This window comes from Giraffa tippelskirchi, chromosome X, assembly GCF_054371585.1.
Source record: "Giraffa tippelskirchi isolate mGirTip1 chromosome X, T2T-mGirTip1v1.2.pri, whole genome shotgun sequence".
Classification (NCBI taxonomy): Eukaryota; Metazoa; Chordata; class Mammalia; order Artiodactyla; family Giraffidae; genus Giraffa; species Giraffa tippelskirchi.
This window is the reverse complement of record NC_137289.1, coordinates 137,025,026-137,044,989: the sequence shown is the minus strand read 5'-3', so window position 1 is coordinate 137,044,989 and position 19,964 is coordinate 137,025,026. Positions and strand designations below refer to the sequence as shown.

The 19,964-nt window shown below is 37.4% G+C and overlaps 1 protein-coding gene across 22 annotated transcripts in view; it reads right to left on the bottom strand.

Annotated features, from left to right (window-relative positions):
• RPS6KA3 (ribosomal protein S6 kinase A3) overlaps window positions 1-19,964 on the bottom strand; it is a 151,731-nt gene that overhangs the window by 9,760 nt on the left and 122,007 nt on the right. For 15 of the 22 annotated variants that reach the window (XM_081565983.1, XM_081565987.1, XM_081565977.1 and 12 more), the window contains 8 exons: window positions 15,618-15,706; window positions 15,367-15,431; window positions 15,183-15,285; window positions 12,311-12,435; window positions 10,250-10,375; window positions 8,158-8,247; window positions 4,203-4,361; window positions 2,266-2,427 (listed from right to left, as the gene is read on the bottom strand). In XM_081565983.1, the coding sequence (XP_081422109.1) occupies window positions 2,266-2,427; window positions 4,203-4,361; window positions 8,158-8,247; window positions 10,250-10,375; window positions 12,311-12,435; window positions 15,183-15,285; window positions 15,367-15,431; window positions 15,618-15,706 (919 nt within the window). The remainder of the gene's footprint in view (window positions 1-2,265; window positions 2,428-4,202; window positions 4,362-8,157; window positions 8,248-10,249; window positions 10,376-12,310; window positions 12,436-15,182; window positions 15,286-15,366; window positions 15,432-15,617; window positions 15,707-19,964) is intronic. The other 7 variants (XM_081565989.1, XM_081565973.1, XM_081565992.1 and 4 more) reach the window with 3 other exon arrangements.

Here is a 19,964-nt window from a genome sequence, read left to right as displayed (position 1 = left end):
CAAAACAAAGAAAATATAACAGTATAAATGGTATAGGGCAAAATTTTACTTTTACATATATACTCAAGATTTAATCATCACTATTATCAGGCATAAACTGTGGCAAATACAAAACAATTGTTTTCTGTAAGAAAATCAGAATCTTGCAAAGGAAATAAACATATATGTAGTTAATTCAACATGATAAGTTTTCTAACAAAACTATGTTTTAAGGATATGGGTATAAAGATGAAGAAGCAATTCATTCTTGATATGGAGAGAGAGGGAAGACTCGGAGGCAGACTGCTTGTATTGGGCCGATAAGGAAGAATTCAGGAGGTGAAATCAAGAGGTGGGAGAGAGCAGGGGCAAGAGAGCAGAGCCTGCTTAGCGACACATAAGTTCAGTGTGGCCAGATTTCCACACAGGGGATTTCAAAGAGAGACTGAAGTGGTCTTTTAAAGGTTTTTCAATTATTTATTTGGCCACACCACTTGGCTTCTGGGATCTTAGTTCCCCAGCCAGGGATCGAACCTGGGCCCCAAGAGTGAAAACACCAAGTCCTAACTACTGGGCTGCCAGGAACTTCCCTGAAGAGCTTTTTATAAATATCTTGTTAAGGAATATAGGTTTTTTTTTTTTTCCCTGCAGGCAATCAGATGTCATTGAAGCATTAAAGAGGAAAATAAAATAAGTGGATGTGTATACCAGAAAGATAACTCAAGGTATAGAGAATATGCTGGCAAGAAGAGAAAACGGACACAAGGCCACCTCATTGGAGGCAATTTATAACAAACTAAGTGAAAGGCTGTGAGGATCTATACTAAAACAGGACATGAAGAGGAAAAGACATAAAGATAAAATGGGAAGGACTCAGTAAAGATTAGATATACAGGGTAAGGGAAAAAAGGTCTAGAATATTTAGGAATCAGAAAGGAAAGGATCTGGTGATCCACTGAATGTGGAGAAATAATACAGGAGGAGGATTTCGGGACGAGTTAAGAGGTCAATCTAAGGACAGTTTGATCATAGAAGATTTCCTGAAGGTGAATTTAGAGGCAGGATCTGAAGCAAAAGAACATTCCAGTGTGCCAAGGCATAAAAGCTACATGGTGATTCTAAGAAGCAGACTGCTTATATGAAGTAGGAAACAATCATGAGGAAAAATGAGATGGCTGGATTAGGGGGTCATGCTTGGACACCAGTGTGTGTCAGAGGCTGTGGATATGTCAACAAATAAAGGAAAAAACCTGTCCCTCATCAGTTCTAGTATCACTGGGAGAACTGAATCAAATAATCTTAAAAAAATTTTTTTTCTATCTAAAAAGTAAAGTTTGGCAAACAGAGGGGGGAATCCAAATCTATAACCCAACTAGTCTAACGTTATCAACTATTATCATTTTTGTGAAATATCTAGCACATGGTAAAGTGCAAACTTTGTAGCCGGGTTGCTTGGGCTCAAATCTAGATCTGACCTCAGGCAAATGGCATCACCCCTCACTGTGCACCCTGTTTCCTGTAAAATGCAAATAAAAGTACTCACCTCACATAGTGATAATGAGAACAAATTATTATACCCAAATTAAAGCTGTGAGGATGAAATCTATTAACATATGTGCCTGACATGCAAGCCTTATATTAGGATTAACTACTATTTTTTATTATCTTGCTTGTAGTTATAACTTTTTACATAGTGATAATCCAAAGGCAAGAAATTTTGAGGGCAAAGCAGTGGATTTTAGAGATGCTATAATGGAGAACTGCAATTTCTTAGGAAAGGAAGCAACCTGATCAAAGCAGTACTTGAGGAAGACTTCAGCAGCTTTGCAACATCTTTGTGGACTGATCAGACAATGACAAAAGGGAACGCCATGCACCTAGGCTGTGGCAGTCACCTGGGGGTGTAGTGAAGGGAGCAGGGGCTAGGAAGGCAGGTCTGTGAACAGAAGAAGCCTAAACTGGTTGTAGGGGATAACAGAGATGCTACCTGGCTACAAAGCTAAAGACAAGAAAAGACCGTGATGTTTTAGTTTTAGAAATACAGGAAGATGGTGACAAAAATCAGGAAATTCGAAGAGCATCAGGAAAGAATTTTCCAGGCAAGAATACTGGAGTGGGTTGCCATCTCCTTCTTCAGGGGATCTTCCCAACTCAGGGATCAAACTCAGGTCTCCCGCATTGCAGGCAGACTCTTTATCATCTGAGCTACCAGGGAAGATGGGCAAAACAAAGCAAATGAGTCTTTAAATATACTGAAATATGGCAAGCAAATTCTTTCACAATTACCTCTGGTGCAACAAAATTTGCCGTATAACAAGGAGTCATGAGAAGACCATTTTCTGCTCTTAGCTGTTTAGCAAAGCCAAAATCACAAATGCGAATCGATTCTGGATTGCCAGATTCATCCACATAAAGAATGTTGCTAGGTTTCAAGTCTCTGTGAACCACCTAATTGAAATACAAATTAAAGAGGTGCATTAACAATACGTCTCCATTAAGGAAAATTATTTATCACAAACTTAATAAGATGATTGGTAGTTACCTTCACATTATTTCAACAGTATAAAATACTGATAGTGTAAGTGTAACTCTCTCACACAGAACTGTGGCAAGGAAAGGAGGAAGAGAGAACAGTATTTATCTCCCCCTTCACTCTGTCCAATTAAGTGGATTAATGAAAAATGCAAACAGCAGTAATATCTGTCTTCAAGTTATTCATCATTCAACAAATATTTATTGAATATCTATCATGTACCAGGGTATTATACAAGGAGCTGCAGATACTCTGATGAACAAGACCTATAAGATCCTTGCCTTTACATGCCAGGAGCTTACCCAGTAGTAAGGGAGGCAGAGAATAAATAGGTGAGTGATGGGACACAACTCGGGAGGGTCAGGAAGGGTCTCTAGAGGAGGTAACAACTGATTTAAGATCTGAAGAATTGAATGTAAAAGGTAGAGAGGTGGGGGTAGTCATTCTAAGTAGAGGGAATGGTGTGTACAATGGATGAACACAATAAATGTGTGGACAGGCTCAACGGAACAGGCATGGGGTTTAAGTGTAAAAAAGAAACAAAACCCCAGATTTACCTAAGTACTGCCTATGTGATATCCAAGCAACAATGGCATACACATAGAAAGATACCATTCTCTTAGAGTTCTGTATTACTTTCTCCCTTTAATCACCTACTGGAATATTTCTTTTATCTTAAGTCTCTCTGATGCCCCTTATTAGACTTATGTGTTTCTTTTGTCACCCAATTCTGAGTTTATGTTCTAATCAGTAACCTCAGTTTCACGTCCTAATATCCAGAACTTTACTTTTCCAGACTAGTTATTATTTTAATAACTAATTACTGCTGAGGCACTAAGAAAAGAACATAGAAGAGTTAGATGACTGCAAAGTCACAAATTCTTCAGTGAAAAGTGAGTTCTATTAGTTTACAGTCACAGTAATAGGCAAATCTTGAGCAGCTACAAGCGTAGAAACTCTAGAATTAAATGAACACATTTCACTTGTTAGCTTCTAGGAGCAAAGACAAAGAAAACAAGAATAATGTACTGAAAATAAACTCCTTAAGAAGAGATCTGTTATTCTTTTCTTGCCTCCCATTCCTCTTTGTTCCTCTGCTATTCTCCTTTCCTTCCTCTCCCCGCTCCCCAACTCTCTCTTATTCCTCTTTCCTCCCAGACTCATTTCTTTAAAAATATACGTTTTGTTTTTTTTTTGCCATTTACTAAAAATCTGTATGCGGGAATAAAGGAGGAAAGCACCCACCAGTCAGAAATCAGGTGGCTCTTTGGCCTAGTCTGTTTGAAGGATTTCCTTTTACAAGTGAATACAACCCATGACTCTAGTTCTTATCTAAACTCTAAATGGGCCCAATTCTCAAGAGTATGCAGTGGCCTAGCAAAAGCGATGCTGTTTTCTAGGTCACAAAATCTCACGTACTTCTTGGGAAGTGTAAGAATTTAATGTTTATAAACAAGCTAAAATTTCAAAGTAGAACTTCAGGCTGAATGGGAGAAATCTGCATAGTGGAAAAACAGCAGCATAATATAGTTATTTTTCTTTACATGCATAAACTAACTTCTACCTTTGTAATTTCAGCTCAAACACTAAGAGTGAAAAATAAAAAAGGTATTTAGTATTTAGTATTTTATACCAAATTTCATAAGGTGTTTTATATACATCAGGCTAATAAAATGTTAAAAATACTTACCCCTTGTGCATGAAGATATTCAACAGTTTTGGTAATAGTAAACAGGACAGCACTGGCCTCTCGCTCAGAGAAAAATTTCTGCCTAAGAATTTTATCCAGCAATTCACCCCCTTTCATAAGTTCTGTCACTACATACACATATTTTCCATCATCATATACCTGTAAAATTCAACACCAAAAATGCAAAAAGTTATGTGAAGCTTTACATGTGCTCAGCATGAAGTTTAGCATAGTAAAGAGAAATTAAGCCTCAATTTATATTCAAGGAAAATTTTACTTATCATAACCAATGAAGGATATAAAATTTATAAACAATTTTATACACATAAAAACTTTAAAATAGGAATTGATGAGACAATGTCAGAAAAATAACCTCTGATTTCCTTCCGTGAAGCTTAATTCAAGGCAATCAAAATAACTAGGGGTATGGAATGTGAAGGGGCACTGAACTTCTGCTCTTAGGGTATGTTCCTCTTGATCTTTCTACCTACTAATGATGAGAGGGACTGCTACAAAGACATGTAATTGAGATTTTCCTGGAATTTCTACAACTGCAGAACTTCTATATTTATATACACAGTACAGTGAATTATTCTGATTTTGATCAAATTGAAAAACAAACTGTGGCAAGAATTAAGTAGGAAGATTAAGTAGCAGAGAGAAATTCCATTCAACCATACAGAAGCATACCAATTCACTTCTACTGTAGAAAAAGCAAGCTCAACATAATTTTGTATTTATACCCTAGGCAATCCCAAACTGAAATAACCCTCTCCTGAAATTTCAGGCCTTTTTATTCCCCTCTTCTCAAAGAGTTACTGCACAGCTTTGTTTAGCTCCCTAACTGATACCATGTACTGGGGCCCCAAATATGGAGAAAACAAGGTACCTGCCCTCAAAGTTTTTATTCTAGTAGGGAGAAACAGACAGAGAAATGAGTTTTAAAAAATGTTGGCGATGATGAAACAAAAGTGGGGATCATTTTAGAGACTTTGGAATTTGACACGAAGGAGCAAAGATATAACAAAATAGCAATAGCTTAGGGAATTCCCCAGGCAAGACTGATATTCAGTTCAGTTCAGTCACTCAGTCGTGTCTGACGCTTTGCGACCCCATGAATCGCAGCACGCCCGGCCTCCCTGTCCATCACCAACTCCCGGAGTTTACCCAAACCCATGTCCATCGAGTCGGTGATGCCATCCAACCATCTCATCCTCTGATGTCCCCTTCTCCTCCTGCCCCCAATCCTTCCCAGCATTAGGGTCTTTTCCAATGAGTCAACTCTTTGCATGAGGTGGCCAAAGTATTGGAGTTTCAGCTTCAACATCAGTCCTTCCAATGAACACCCAAGACTGATCTCCTTTAGGATGGACTGGTTGGATCTCCTTGCAGTCCAAGGGACTCTCAAGAGTCTTCTCCAACACCACAGTTCAAAAGCATCAATTCTTTGGCACTCAGCTTTCTTCACCGTCCAACTCTCACATTCATACATGACCACTGGAAAAACCATAGCCTTGACCAGATGGACCTTTGTTGGCAAAGTAATGTCTCTGCTTTTAAATACGCTATCTAGGTTGGTCATAACCTTCCTTCCAAGGAGTAAGCATCTTTTAATTTCACGGCTGCAATCATCATCTGCAGTGATTTTGGAGCCCAAAAAAATAAAGTCTGACACTGTTTCCACTGTTTCCCCATCTATTTCCCATGAAGTGATGGGACCAGATGCCATGATCTTAGTTTTCTGAACGTTGAGCTTTAAGCCAACTTTTTCACTCTCCTCTTTCACCTTCATCAAGAGGCTCTTTAGTTCTTCTTCACTTTCTGCCATAAGGGTGGTGTTATCCGCATATCTGAGGTTATTGATATTTCTCCCAGCAATCTTGATTCCAGCTTGTGTTTCTTCCAGCCCAGCGTTTCTCATGATGTACTCTGCACATAAGTTAAATAAGCAGGGTGACAATATACAGCCTTGACGTACTCCTTTTCCTATTTGGAACCAGTCTGTTGTTCCACGTCCATTTCTAACTGTTGCTTCCTGACCTGCATACAGGTTTCTCAAGAGACAGGTCAGATGGTCTGGTAGTCCCATCTCTTTCAGAATTGTCCACAGTTTATTGTGATCCACACAGTCAAAGGCTTTGGCATAGTCAATAAAGCAGAAATAGATGTTTTTCTGGAACTCTCGTGCTTTTTCGATGATCCAGTGGATATTGGCAATTTGATCTCTGGTTCCTCTGCCTTTTCTAAAACCAGCTTGAACATCTGGAAGTTCACGGTTCACGTATTGCTGAAGCCTGGCTTGGAGAATTTTGAGCATTACTTTACTAGTGTGTGAGATGAGTGCAATTGTGTGGTAGTTTGAGCATTCTTTGGCATTGCCTTTCTTTGGGATTGGAATGAAAACTGACCTTTTCCAGTCCTGTGGCCACTGCCGAGTTTTCCAGATTTGCTGGCATATTGAGTGCAGCACTTTCACAGCATCATCTTTCAGGATTTGAAATAGCTCAACTGGAATTCCATCACCACTAGCTTTGTTTGTAGTGATGCTTTCTAAGGCCCACTTGACTTCACATTCCAGGATGTCTGGCTCTAGTGAGTGATCACACCATCGTGATTATCTGGGTCGTGAAGATCTTTTTTGTAGAGGTCTTCTGTGTATTCTTGCCACCTCTTCTTAATATCTTCTGCTTCTGTTAGGTCCATACCATTTCTGTCCTTTATCGAGCCCAGACTGAGATTAAGTATTCAATATTTTCTACATTTCCTTTGATTCTTGGAGGTTATATTAATTAAAGAGTCACTTAAGTGAAACAGCTTCATGTTTTAATGGATTATATTAACTTCCTCTAACAATGAACAGTGATACATTATTCTGAGGAAACTGGTGTTTCAGTTAGGAAGGAGAAGGAAGGATAAACACTGGAATTCACAAAACTTCAGAGGTGAAAGGTACCTTAGGAGTCCTCTGGCTGAGTTGGCTACATGACATTTCTGGTCTATAACACCCAGACACGGCCTCTAAGCCCATACGAGCACGATCAGCAAGAGAGGACTTAATGCTGCCTGTGGAGTTTGCACCCTTTGCCAACATCTCTGTTATGACAAAAGCCAATGGTAGCAGGGAGGGAAACTTCACTTGTTTCGGGGGTGGTGGTGGGCAGAATAGGAAGCCTGAAGGACATAATGTCTTAGCTAAGTCTTAGATTGTGGTAATTAGCCAGGCAAAGAAGGGAAACGGTATTCTCAACAGAGGGAATCATATAGAAGAAAGAGCAGTAAAAGAAAACATAAAAAAAATGTACATACTTGAGCATGGCTGGAGCACGGGGTATGTGAGGAAGTGTGAAAACTACAGATGGAGGAAGGCAGAGACCAGAGGTGACGCGCAGCCTGAACTACAGGCAGGAAAGTAATGTGGTTACTTCCATAAAAGTGGTAGCTCCCTCTGGCAGTACTATGGAAGACAGTTTGGGGAGCCTACGGAGCCTCCCCAGATGGTAAAAAATCTGCCCACAATGAGGAAGACCTGGGTTTAATCCCTGGGTTGGGAAGATCCCCTGGAGAAGAAAATGGCAACTCACTCCAGTAATCTTGCCTGGAGAATTCCATGGACAGGGGAGCCTGGCAAGCTGCAGTCCACGGGGTTGCAAAGAGTCAGACATGACTGAGCAACTAACACACACACACACCCGGAGCCTGACCTAGTTCAATCTGAATATAATTAATACCTAAGTGTTCCAGGAAATACTGATATTAAGAGCAATAATATCATTAATACTTTTCTTCTTAAAGGCAGAAAAATTAACTATATACATGATTTTTTTCTGTAACTTGAATTATGTATGTTGTCCTCTATTTTTTTTTGCTCACTATATCAAGTTCTTTGTCTAACACACGATTCCAAATGTGAGTTAGACAACTGATTCAAATGATCTATGTTAAAGAATCTACTTACATCCTTTAGAGTAATAATGTTTGGATGCTGCCCATAACGAAGAAGAATTTCAATTTCTTCTGTAGGGTCTCTCTTGCTTTTATCAATAATCTAAAAGGCAAATATTTATCATACAATTTCATGAACTATACAGTATAAACGTTAAGTATTTACAGCTACAGACCTAGGTGTTATTTTGTGTAAACATTGTATTTATAAGCCACTTATCAACAATTTTTACTCAAGTACCTGGCCAGATTGTCTAATCAAAATTTGAATGTCAGTCTTGATATAGATGGTAAGGCCATAAACTCTATGCCCTGAGTCACATTCACATCAGGTCTGTCTAGTTTAAGTTTGTAACAAGTTCAGGATTTAACAAAAGCTCAAAAGCCTCAAGAAAAGGTACCAAGAACACAGTTAACATAACTTTCTTCCATTTTTAAACGTCTTAAGACCTTTGGGAACTCAGTTAACTTCTAACCTCTATCAATATGGATAATTAAGAAGAGCAAGATGTATCTTTAAAACCACCACCAGAGTTTGTTTATTGTAATTCAATACAGTTATTGGATTACCTTTACTTTTTTAAATAAAATGCTTCAATGGAATATCCCATTAGCTGTAAGCTACTTATAAAAAATTAATTAACAGTTAAGTAGAACAAGTTTATTTTTGAAGCTAGGCAGAAAGCTAAGCAGAATACCATACCTAGAAATTCTACTTGGCTAGAATTAAGTTTAATTATTATAATAAAGCCCTTTAAAATACTAATTTAGTTTTCCAACCTTTTTATGTCAGCTGCTTCTTAAGAATACTATTCTAAATGTTTTAATCTGCTAAAGTAATATTATATTTTTTAAAAGGCAACAAGTTTTGCTTTCATTTCATCCAAAAGGTAGTCTAAAACAAATTTTGTGATATTCATACTTTCAGTTTTAAAACAGCTTAATAATTAACATATGTAATAAATATCAAATGCTCCATCATTCTAGGAAAGAGCTTGTAACTCTTAATATGAGCCAAACCTGCCATCTGAAATGGACTCAGTTGTGAAAACAGTTCTTTATTTGGAGAATAGGGAAGACAAACATACAAGTGTCCGCTGTGAGCAACTGCAAATGATAGTGTGGAATCAGGTAAATGGATGATTAAGAGGAAAGATACAGGGAAAAGACATACCAACTCAAAGGAAATGATTTCGCACTAGTCTTGTGAAAACCAGAACACATTGGGAGGCTTTGTTTTATTTTTTAATTTTTAAAATTTACTTTTATTTATTTATTTATTTGATCACACCATGCAGCTTGCAGGATCTTAGTTCCCTGACCAGGGACTGAACCTGTGCCCTTGGTAGTCGAAGGGCAGAATCTTAACCACTGGACTGCTGGGGAAGTCCGGGTTTGGACACACACTTTCTCATAAAGGCATGTGTCTTGGTTTTTGGCTAAGAAATTCCTTATTGTCTTAGGACACTTAACTAAATTAAAACAGCTAATGATGATATATTTTATGACACTTGTTCTTTTTCTTTTATTGGTTCACAGATCCTTTTAAATGTGAAGGATGTATCAATATTTTTGCCATAAAAATGTACATATATAAAATCCAGCATAAAATTTTGAGGAACTCCCTGAAAGCTTGACTAAAATGGGGATTTCTGAGAACAAAAGGCATATACTAAAAACCAGGTCAGGTGAAAACTGGTACTGCCTTCCTCAAACTGTATGTATGCTCCCTTATCTTTTGAGCTTACAGGGGAATCTGTGGTTCCAGATTAAGATCCTGAAGATCACTAGTTAGACATTTAAATTACCTTACCTTTTTATAACAGAGGACACACTTAGCAAAGGAGAGTGTAATTTTTAACTGGTACTAGCATGCATGAATAAGAACTGTTAGAGCTGCATTTTATTTATTTTTTATTTCTTAAATAACACTTTATTATTACAGAAGCAATACATGTGTACTGTGGAAAATTTAAAAACCCAGAGAGCAAAATAAAATAAAAACATCACATTTATACCACTATTCATACCTTAATGTACATCCCTTCAGATCTTTTTCTTACTTTTAAGTATTAGAATTGCATTTAAAATCTAAAAATACTTACCTTCACTGCAAACTCCATGTTTGTGGCTTTATGTATACATCTCTTGCAAACGGAGTAGGAACCAACTCCAATATCTTCTTTTACTTCATACCCATCAGTAAACTGGATACTGTTCCTGTGCAACTGCTACAAACACAATTATAAGTTGGTAAAGAGCTCTGTAATGACTTTGGTACATTATGTAATAGGGAAACATGTCACTCAGCATGCACTGTAAATGAATTTAGTAAAATTAAGAGTGAATCTTAACTGCACTCATTCTTCTACAACTTTGTATTTCAGAAGTGTCTATGATAAAATGTACAGCAAGAAATATTCCTTCTTAAAAAGCTTATGTTAAAAAGAGAAAACTGAATATGTAGAACAAAAAACATGGAGCTACGTGGTTTTTGACAGCCTTGCCTGTGATCATTCCCCATTCTACCATCCAAACGGCTACAGGTCTTTGAAGCAAATGGGGAGATGTTTGAAACCTCTGGTGTAGAAGAAAAGATTAGAAAGATTCAGAATTAGAACATCTGGATTCTTGTCTTAGATGCACCACTTGTAGGCCATGTACCCTTGAACTTGTGCATTCTCAGAAGGTGAGGATCATAGAAGATAATGTATCAGAAGGTGATACCTATTTTATTGTCACTTTGGACTATCACTAGCCATGCCCTCCTTTCTCTACCCTCAAGCCATAGCTTCATTACAACTCTGTCTAGAGAAGCTGCTAATGGCTTGAGGACTAGTAACAAGGGGTAGGATGATGAACGGCATATTACTAGTTCTACAAACAGACTGAGGGGAGTTGTTCTGCTCTTGCCTGTAGCATTGAAGACATCCCTCATCATGCCTATAGGTTAAAACTAGAATTCTACAGAAAAAATGTTTATGATTTCTATGTTAGGTACAGAAGTTTTGACTTAGAAACTTGCCATACATCACATGCCTGTCATAGTAAAAGGGACAGACTATTTAAATATGAACTTTGTTAAAAATACAGTGTTTAAATTGATTTTCTAGAAAGTGGAAAGCAAGAGGACTGACTTGTGAAAAAAATACTTAAGTGCAAAGCAATTTAATCATCAGGCAAATTCAAGCACTAATTATACCCTAAAAACAGCTCAATGTTTCAAAAGATGTATCTAATTCCTAATTATGATTAGGAAGATGAATTAAATTTATCTTTCAGTTATACTAGGATAGGCAGAAATAAAATCTAATGGTTTGTACTACTTGTGTTTCTCTAATAATATATAATTTAGTAGTGCAGTTTCCTGTTACACACACTCACAGTCACTCAGAAACCTGCTTCTGAAACTTCTTTTTTTCCCCCGCACTGATCAACAGAGGGGAAAGGGGAAGTAGGGGGCACCCTAAGGCAGTATCCACAGGCATTTCTTCCTAATGACAACGCAGGCTCCAAAAGAATAAAGACACAAACCTGGAAAACTTAAAATTTAAGTTCATTTTTATTTCTTATCTATTTCTATGTCAGAGGTTGGCAAACTATGGCCTGTGGCCCAAATCTGGTTTACTGCTAGTTTTTCTAAATATAGTTTTATTGGCACACAGTCATGTTGATTCATTTATGGACAATCTACGGCTGTTTTTGTGCTACAGTGGCAGAGTTGAGTAGTCGCAATAGAGATCCATATAGCCTACAAATCCTCAAATGTTTATCATCTATTCCTTATAGAAAAAGTCTGCTGACCCCTGTTATAAAACATCAGTGAAACAGGAGACCTCAGCTCATCATATCTGATCTAATAGAGACAGAGGATGAAACAAACTAGGCCTGATAAACATTCTGAGGCACAGGAGACAAGAGAGACAAGATGGTGATATTGATCTCAACTCTCTTAGAATTCCACTTTCAAGTCAGATAGGTATCCAGGATTTTGGCACATGCAACCTTTTCAAAGGCATATGAAAGAAATTTCTAAGGGTCAATGATATACAACGCATTTTAAGCTGCTCACTTAAAGTCAGCAGATCAAATCTAACATAATTATTCAAACAATGAACTATATTTTACAACATTTCAAATTTAAAATTACTTAGACATTCACTCACCTGAACAATTGAATGCACACCAACTGTCTGCATAGCTTGGCTTTCATCATCTGAGGTAATAGCAACAAAACTAAACCCCCGAAAAAGCTGATGAGCATTAGCACTAGGTGGAATGCCAGGTGAATCTGAAAATAATAATAAATTATTATGAAGGCAACTGCTTTGAAAGGTAATTAAGGAAAGAACTGTCCACATTATGACCTTTCTCACTTATTCTGGAATTCTACTTGTCAGGTATTCAGTGCTTTCAGGGTAACTCAGTGAGGCACTGTATCAGAACTGTCCTGATGGCTTACTGCCATCACAACTCGGACATCCTAGTCCCTTAGAGCCCAGAAAATAGCTAATTCATTTGAAGAATATACTAAATGAATGAATTACTGGGTTACTGTTATTCTGTATTAACACTGTCCCAAAGAATTTCCTGCAGTGATGGAAATTTTCTTTATCTGTGCTGCCCAGTATGGTAGCCTCTAGCCACACGCAGCTACTGAGAATTCGAGATGTGGTTAGTGTGACTAAGAAACAAAGTTTTTAATTTTAATTGATTTAAATAGCCACATATTGCTACTGGCTACCATATTAGATGAGTGAGTGAGAGTGAGTGAAGCTGCTCAGTGGTGTCTGACTCTTTGCGACTCCGTGGACTATAGCCTACCAGGCTCCTCTGTTCATGGGATTCTCCAGGCAAGAATACTGGAGTGGATTGCCATTTCGTTCCCCAGGGGATCTTCCCGATCCAGGGATCGAACCCAGGTCTCCCACATTGCAGGCAGATGCTTTACCCTCTGAGCCACCAGGGAAGCCCATACTGGATAGTCCAGCTCTAAATAATAACCTAACAATGCTATGGCTCCTGGTTAGAGGGAGATACAAGGATCGTCTATAGATAATTTAGGAGAAACAAATTTAGTCCAGTGGTCTCAGGACATAATGTCAGAATCTAGAAATCTAAACTCCAGTTAAAATTACTAAGTATATAAAATATCAAATGTATACATATAAATTATATATATATGTATCCTAAGACAATCATGGTATGCAGTCCTTAAAATATATTTTACGACATTTATACGTATAGTTATTCAAACTATTGCTGTGGAATCTATTGGCATTAACAAAAACAGAAAAATACTTTCACAATACAGCTAATGTTCACTATAAAAAGAAATAATAAAAGCATAATGAATGTGTTATTCATAAATATGAAAACCCAACTAGGCATACTAATATTTATAAACAAACTCTAAAGGCTACAGGCAAGCAAAAAACAAATAAATCTACTCAAACATCAACTCCACATAAAATTCTTTTTAATATCAGCTTGATATCCTCAGCAACATATATTTAGTGAAATTTACATTAACGTGGCAGTATTATACTGAAAGTGAAAGTTGCTCAGTTGTGTCGACTCTTTGCGACCCCATGGACTTATAGTCCATGGAATTCTCCAAGCCAGAATACTGGAGTGGATAGCCTTTCCCTTCTCCAGGGGATTTTCCCAACCCAGGGAACAAACCCAGGTCTCCCGCATTGCAGGAGGATTCTTTACCAGCTGAGCCACCAGGGAAGCCCAAGAATACTGGAGTGGGTAGCCTATCCCTTCTCCAGGGGATCTTCCCGACCCAGGAATCGAACCGGGGTCTCCTGCATTGCAGGCAGATTCTTTACCAACTGAGCTATCAGGGAAGCCCCATTATAATGAAGACGTCTGCTAAGAGAACCTATCTGGGCAGAACATAAGATAGAACTGCTCTATTCTAAGATCTTCCCTCTATCAAAATAACTTGTATTAAGAAAGCAAAGAAAAATACTTCCATGTATCATCAATTCTATGCATATCATTGCCCATGCATTTGACAAAATTCTATTCGTGTATTAATCCAAATTTCTAAGACTGCCTTATAAAAATAAACACGCTTCAATGCTAATATTATAGGCTGTGAGGCTTTTTGGCTGTAAAGCTTTATAGCCAGATTTAAATGATACACACAAGTGCATTTTCTATTTATTTACTTGTCAGTGATAAACCTGGGATTTGATACACCTAAATAAGAGATTAAAGTGCAAAACACACCATTATGTATAATACACATATAAATTAATGAAATATAGTTTACCATGTCACTTAATTTTAGCATATCCTCTGATTTCCACCGGAGAAGGCGATGGCACCCCACTCCAGTACTCTTGCCTGGAAAATCCCATGGACGGAGGAGCCTGGTAGGCTGCAGTCCATGGGGTCGCGAAGAGTTGGACATGACTGAGCGACTTCACTTTCACTTTTCACTTTCATGCATTGAAGAAGCAAATGGCAACCCACTCCAGTGTTCTTGCCTGGAGAATCCCAGGGACGGCGGGGCCTGGTGGGCTGCCGTCTATGGGGTCACACAGAGTCGGACATGACTGAAGCGACCTGGCAGTTTACCATTTAAAAGATCACTTCTCTATAACAGTTACAACAGTAATTTTAGGATATCCTGATACAGGATATGAATCATTTTGAAGTTATCACACCTCACATAAAGTTTAAGCTATGTTTGGGATTTGAACTTTACAAGTATTTCCACCAACACTATTTATGCTGGAGTATTTCATGTGAACATAGCTACAAGTAAATAAATGCACAACCATATAATGTTTTCAAATCAGTTTAAGGCACAACATAATTTGCTAAAAGATTTAACAAGGACCTTAATTTCTATAACATGCTATAAAGAATTTACTAATGATCTAGCTATTGCAGCAGGGCTATTGTATGAAGGGGAGAAATGAGGACAGCATAAAGATTTATATTAGATAAGCTTTTCTGATTGAACAAGAAAAAATATATAGATTGTCTTATATTTGGGTTTTCACATTTTCTCCTTACCTTTGGGAGTTTTTGCAGTAAACTCAGGATCAAAATAAAAAGTGTCTTCAGGCCTGCCAGTTGCAGGTTTAAAAGGTGGATGAATTTCTCTTCTATACAGTTTCTGGAGGGGAAAAAGAGAGCCTTAGTCATGTGTTGATTATTAAAAAAAAATATTTCAAGCAAGTTTTCATTCGATACTTACATTCCAGTCTATAGTTGAGAAAAATGAATGTCTTTTGATTTCTTCAACTCCATCTGGTCCTGCACCTATCAAAAATTAATTAGCTTCGATTAAATGGCAATTTTATTTCAAGGATAGATATATAATGCTTATTTAGTCTTCACTTGTAACACCTGCCCTACTACTTCATAATTCCACAACACAAATATCCATCCACCCCCTAGAAAACAAACATCACCAAACACAAAAAAGAAACAAATTAAGAATTTTACCTAATCTGTTTGCAGGATTTCGTTTGAAAAGCATTCGTAAAAGACTCTGGGCTTCTGGGCTCAAAAACTGTGGCATCCCAAGTTTGGCTCTAAATAATAAATCCATATAATAACATTTTATTTTTTGGAGGTTATCTGTATTTTATTTTTTAAATGAACTTTTAATTGTAAGATAATTGTGGATTCAAACTCCATTGTAAGACATAATACAGAGAGATCCTATGTACCATTTACCCAATTTCCCCCAAAGTAACATCTTATAAAACTATACTGTGGTATCACAACCAGGATATTGATATCGATAGAATCTACTGATCTCATTCAGATGTCTCCAATTTTTATTGCACTTATTTGTCTGTGTGTTTAGTTCTATGTCATTTTAAAAACTGGAATTGATTTACTTTATATTATTGTTAGGTGTACAGCATAGTGATGCAGTATTTCTGCAGATTATATTCCACTTTCAGTTATTATGAGATAATGGTCATAATTTCCTGTGCTATATAGTATATCCTTGTTGCTTATCTATTTTATACATACTGGTTTGTATCTGTTAATCCCATACCCCTAATTTGTCCCTCCTGCTTCATCTCTTTGGTAGCCGTGTGTTTTCTATGTCTGTGAGTCTGTTTCTGTTTTACATATACATTCATTTGCATTATTTTTTGATTTCACATATAAATGATATCATACAGTATTTGCCTCTGTCTCACTTAGCATAATGCCCTCAAGGTATATCTATGTTGCTGCAAATGGCAGAATTTCATTCTATTTTATGGCTAACCATTTTGTGTGTGTGTGTGTGCATGCGTGTGCGCACCAGATCTCCTTAATCCAATCATCTGTTAATGGGGATCTGGTCTTGGCTATTGTAAACAGTGCTGCTATGAACATTGGGGTGCATATATCTTCTTGAATTTGTGTTTTCATTTTTTCCAGATATATGCCCAGGAGTGGAACTGCTGGATCATATGGTAGTTCTAATTTTAGTTTTCCGAAGAACCTCCCTACTGTTTCCATAGTGGCTGCACTAGTTTATTTACGTTCCCACCAAGAGTGCATAAGGGTTCCTCTTTCTCCCCATGCTCTCCAACACATTTTTATTTGGTTGCTTTGCGCAGCTTGTGAAATCTTAGTTTCCTGACCAGGGATTGAACTTGGCTTCTTGGCAATGAAAGTGTGAAGTCCTAACCACTGGGCCACCAGAGAAGTCCGATCCAGTATGTGTTATCTGCAGACTTTTTGATGACAGCCATTCTTACAGGTGTGAGTTGAAGTTCTATGACATTTTCTCACATTTCTAAGCTCCTGTAGCCACCACCAGAGCAAAGGTACTGAACAACCAGCATCCCTCAAGTGGCTCCTTTATAACCCTACCCACCTCCCTCCTCCCCCGATTCCTAAACTCTGGAAACCATAATCTATTCTCCATTTCTACAAATTCATCATTTTAAGAATGCCATGTAAATGGAATCATATAGTATGTAACTTTTTCACGCAGCACAATTTCCTTGAGATTCATCCAAAGTGTTGTACTAATAGTTCATTTCTTTTTATTGCCAAGTAGTAGTCCATGACAAGGACATGCCACGGTTTGTCTATTTACCGGTTAAAGGACATCTAGATTGTGTCCAGTTTGGGGCTATCACGAATAAAACTGCTATGAACATTTTGGTCAAGGTTTTTGTGTGAACACATAATAGAATGTTAACCCAAAATCTTGTAATGAATTTTTTCATTTTTCAGAATTTTTTAAAAAAGCACTACTGTAAAAAGTAAGATCATCTGGATCTGTTACTAAGATCTGTGACTTTGGGAAAGCCAATCCCCCTGAGCCTGTTACCACTTCTTCATAAGCAAGGGGATATGGATGTTAGTTTAATGGCTGCCAAATGGTAGACTTGGAACCCTTTCTCAAAAGGAATTTAAGAAATCCAACATTTAAAACTGCTAAGAGAACATGTGTTTCCATATACCTATTTTTTCCTTCCATTCCCTTTAACAGCCCTGCAAGGAAGAGGAGCTGGTGGGAAAGGGGTCTGTGAAACATCTAAGATGTCTGTGGTACAGTCTGAAAGCCACTGGCTTGGATGAGCTTGAAGGTCTGTTTCAGCTCTAATATATAATTTTACTCTTTTTCTCAACATACAAATTAAGGAAACCAATGATCCTGTAAGTACGAAAATAATAACAGAGATGGACAAAATGGCTAGTAGAGAAACTTCTATTTCAGAAATAGATCCATTTATTATTCAGTGAGTTGTTATTGAAGCTACTATGTGCTAGACACTGCTTAGAGCTGAGCATACACATAAAGACAGCCCCCAACGGTCAGTGATGAAGATGGGTATAGATAACCCTTGCACATTAAGAGACAAATCCAGAAGGGCATATGTGAAGAGTGATAAGGGAACATGCGTGCATGCTCAGTCTCTCAGTCATGTCCGACTCTTCTGTGACCCCATGGATTGTAGCCCGCCAGGCTCCACTGTCCACAGGACTTCCCAGGCAAGAATACTGGAGTGGATTGACATTTCTTTCTCCAGAGGATCTTCCTGACTCAAGGATCGAACCCATGTCTCCTGTTTGGTAGGTGGATTCTTTACCACTAAGCCACCAGGGAAGTTCAAGGGAATCGTACAGGATATTTATTTTAATATGGGAGATTGTAAAAGGCCTTAAGTGCAATTAAAGGTTGAGAATCTATTCATTTGGTCAGTATTCCTTCAAAACTTTACTAAATAACATTAATTTCTCTAGACACTTAAGCAATAACAACAAAATATTTCATGATCCAATGAGCTTGCGGAATCTCATCTATTATAATACCCCATGCTGGAGACATAAAAGAAAATATGTTGTGTATGAAAGGTTGATAAATATGAGTTAAGAAATCAGTATTTTTCTAAACATTTGTTTTTAGCATCTCTTTTTCAGACAATACCTATTAACAGCTTATAAAATTAGGGTTATGTTAAACAACAGAAACAAGGGGAAACACCACCATGTTGGGTAACAAGAATATAGTAGAAATCTTTAAACAGTGGACTAACAGACCATACTTATTTTCAAGAAGGTAATGCCAAGGGAAGTACAGAACGAGTAAAAGGTGGTGGGCAGTGGGCTTTCTACTTAGAAGCTTGACCCTATAGTGTGGGTAGGAGATCACCATGGGTAGGAGATCTGAGAGCTATAAGCAGTACAATACAGAGGAAAGGTTGGGAGAATGAAATATTTCCGAGAGTGAATTTAGTGAATACTTGTGAATGCAAGAGGAAGAAATTAAGAATGATTTCTAGGTTTCTGGCTTGGGAAATAGGGTGCATGGAAATGCTGCTAATTGGGAATACAAGAATAGGAACGGAACAGCGAAAAAAGATAAATTTAGCTTAAAAATGTTAAGTCATGCATGTCGTTTGTTTTGGGTGAGACATGCAGGTGAGTAAATGGAAATACAGGTTTGGTGTCTGGTAAATTAAGAAAGAGTGACTTGGGAGTAATTAAAATATTTAATAGTTATTGGAAAGATTGATATCCAGGAAAGTGAGTCCAGGGGGGAAGAAAAGCACATCAGAGATGGAACTCTAGGGAACGAGAACATTTAAAAGGTGGTCAGGAAAAGAACAATTTAGGCATTAAAAGTAATGAATGCAACTGGCTGAATCAAACAGATTATTAAATCTCATGAGCTTGTTATAGTTTAAAAAAAAGGAAAAAGAAAAAGTCAAAAGTAACATAAAAAACCAACTCACATTGGACATCACCCCCACTGGAAGTAACTAGGGCTCTGACAGTTGGAAATAGTTAAGAAAAGAATCAAATATTTATTTTGCATTAGTTTGAGTCTAATTTCAAGATAACTAAATAATCCTAACTGATGAAAAGTTTATCATTTAGGAAAACACCAGCTAATAAATGAAAAAATAACAATAACAGAAAATACACCATTTAAAGTCCCTAATAAAATAACCGTTTCAAGTAATGATTATCAATGGATGAAACTATTAGATGAAAGCCTGACAGGGAACTTAACAATGGAGGGATCAGCTATAATCACAAGAATTCATCACATACAGTGGTGCAACACAGTGTTGTAAGTCTCCTGATGTGATGTAATAGGGTGCAAAAGCACAAGCTATGGAAATAATCTTGCCAAAAAAGTTTAACCAAAAATGGGATAAAGGAATAAGTGAAAAAATACCACAAGGAGAATTTAAGAAACATCCACATTCTTGGGAAAAGACTAATTGTTATGTAACCATGGTAACAAGTCACCAAAACCAGTCAATTGATCAAAGACGATTTGCCTAGGTGAGCAGCCTTTCCTTTTTGTTCTTGCAAACCAAC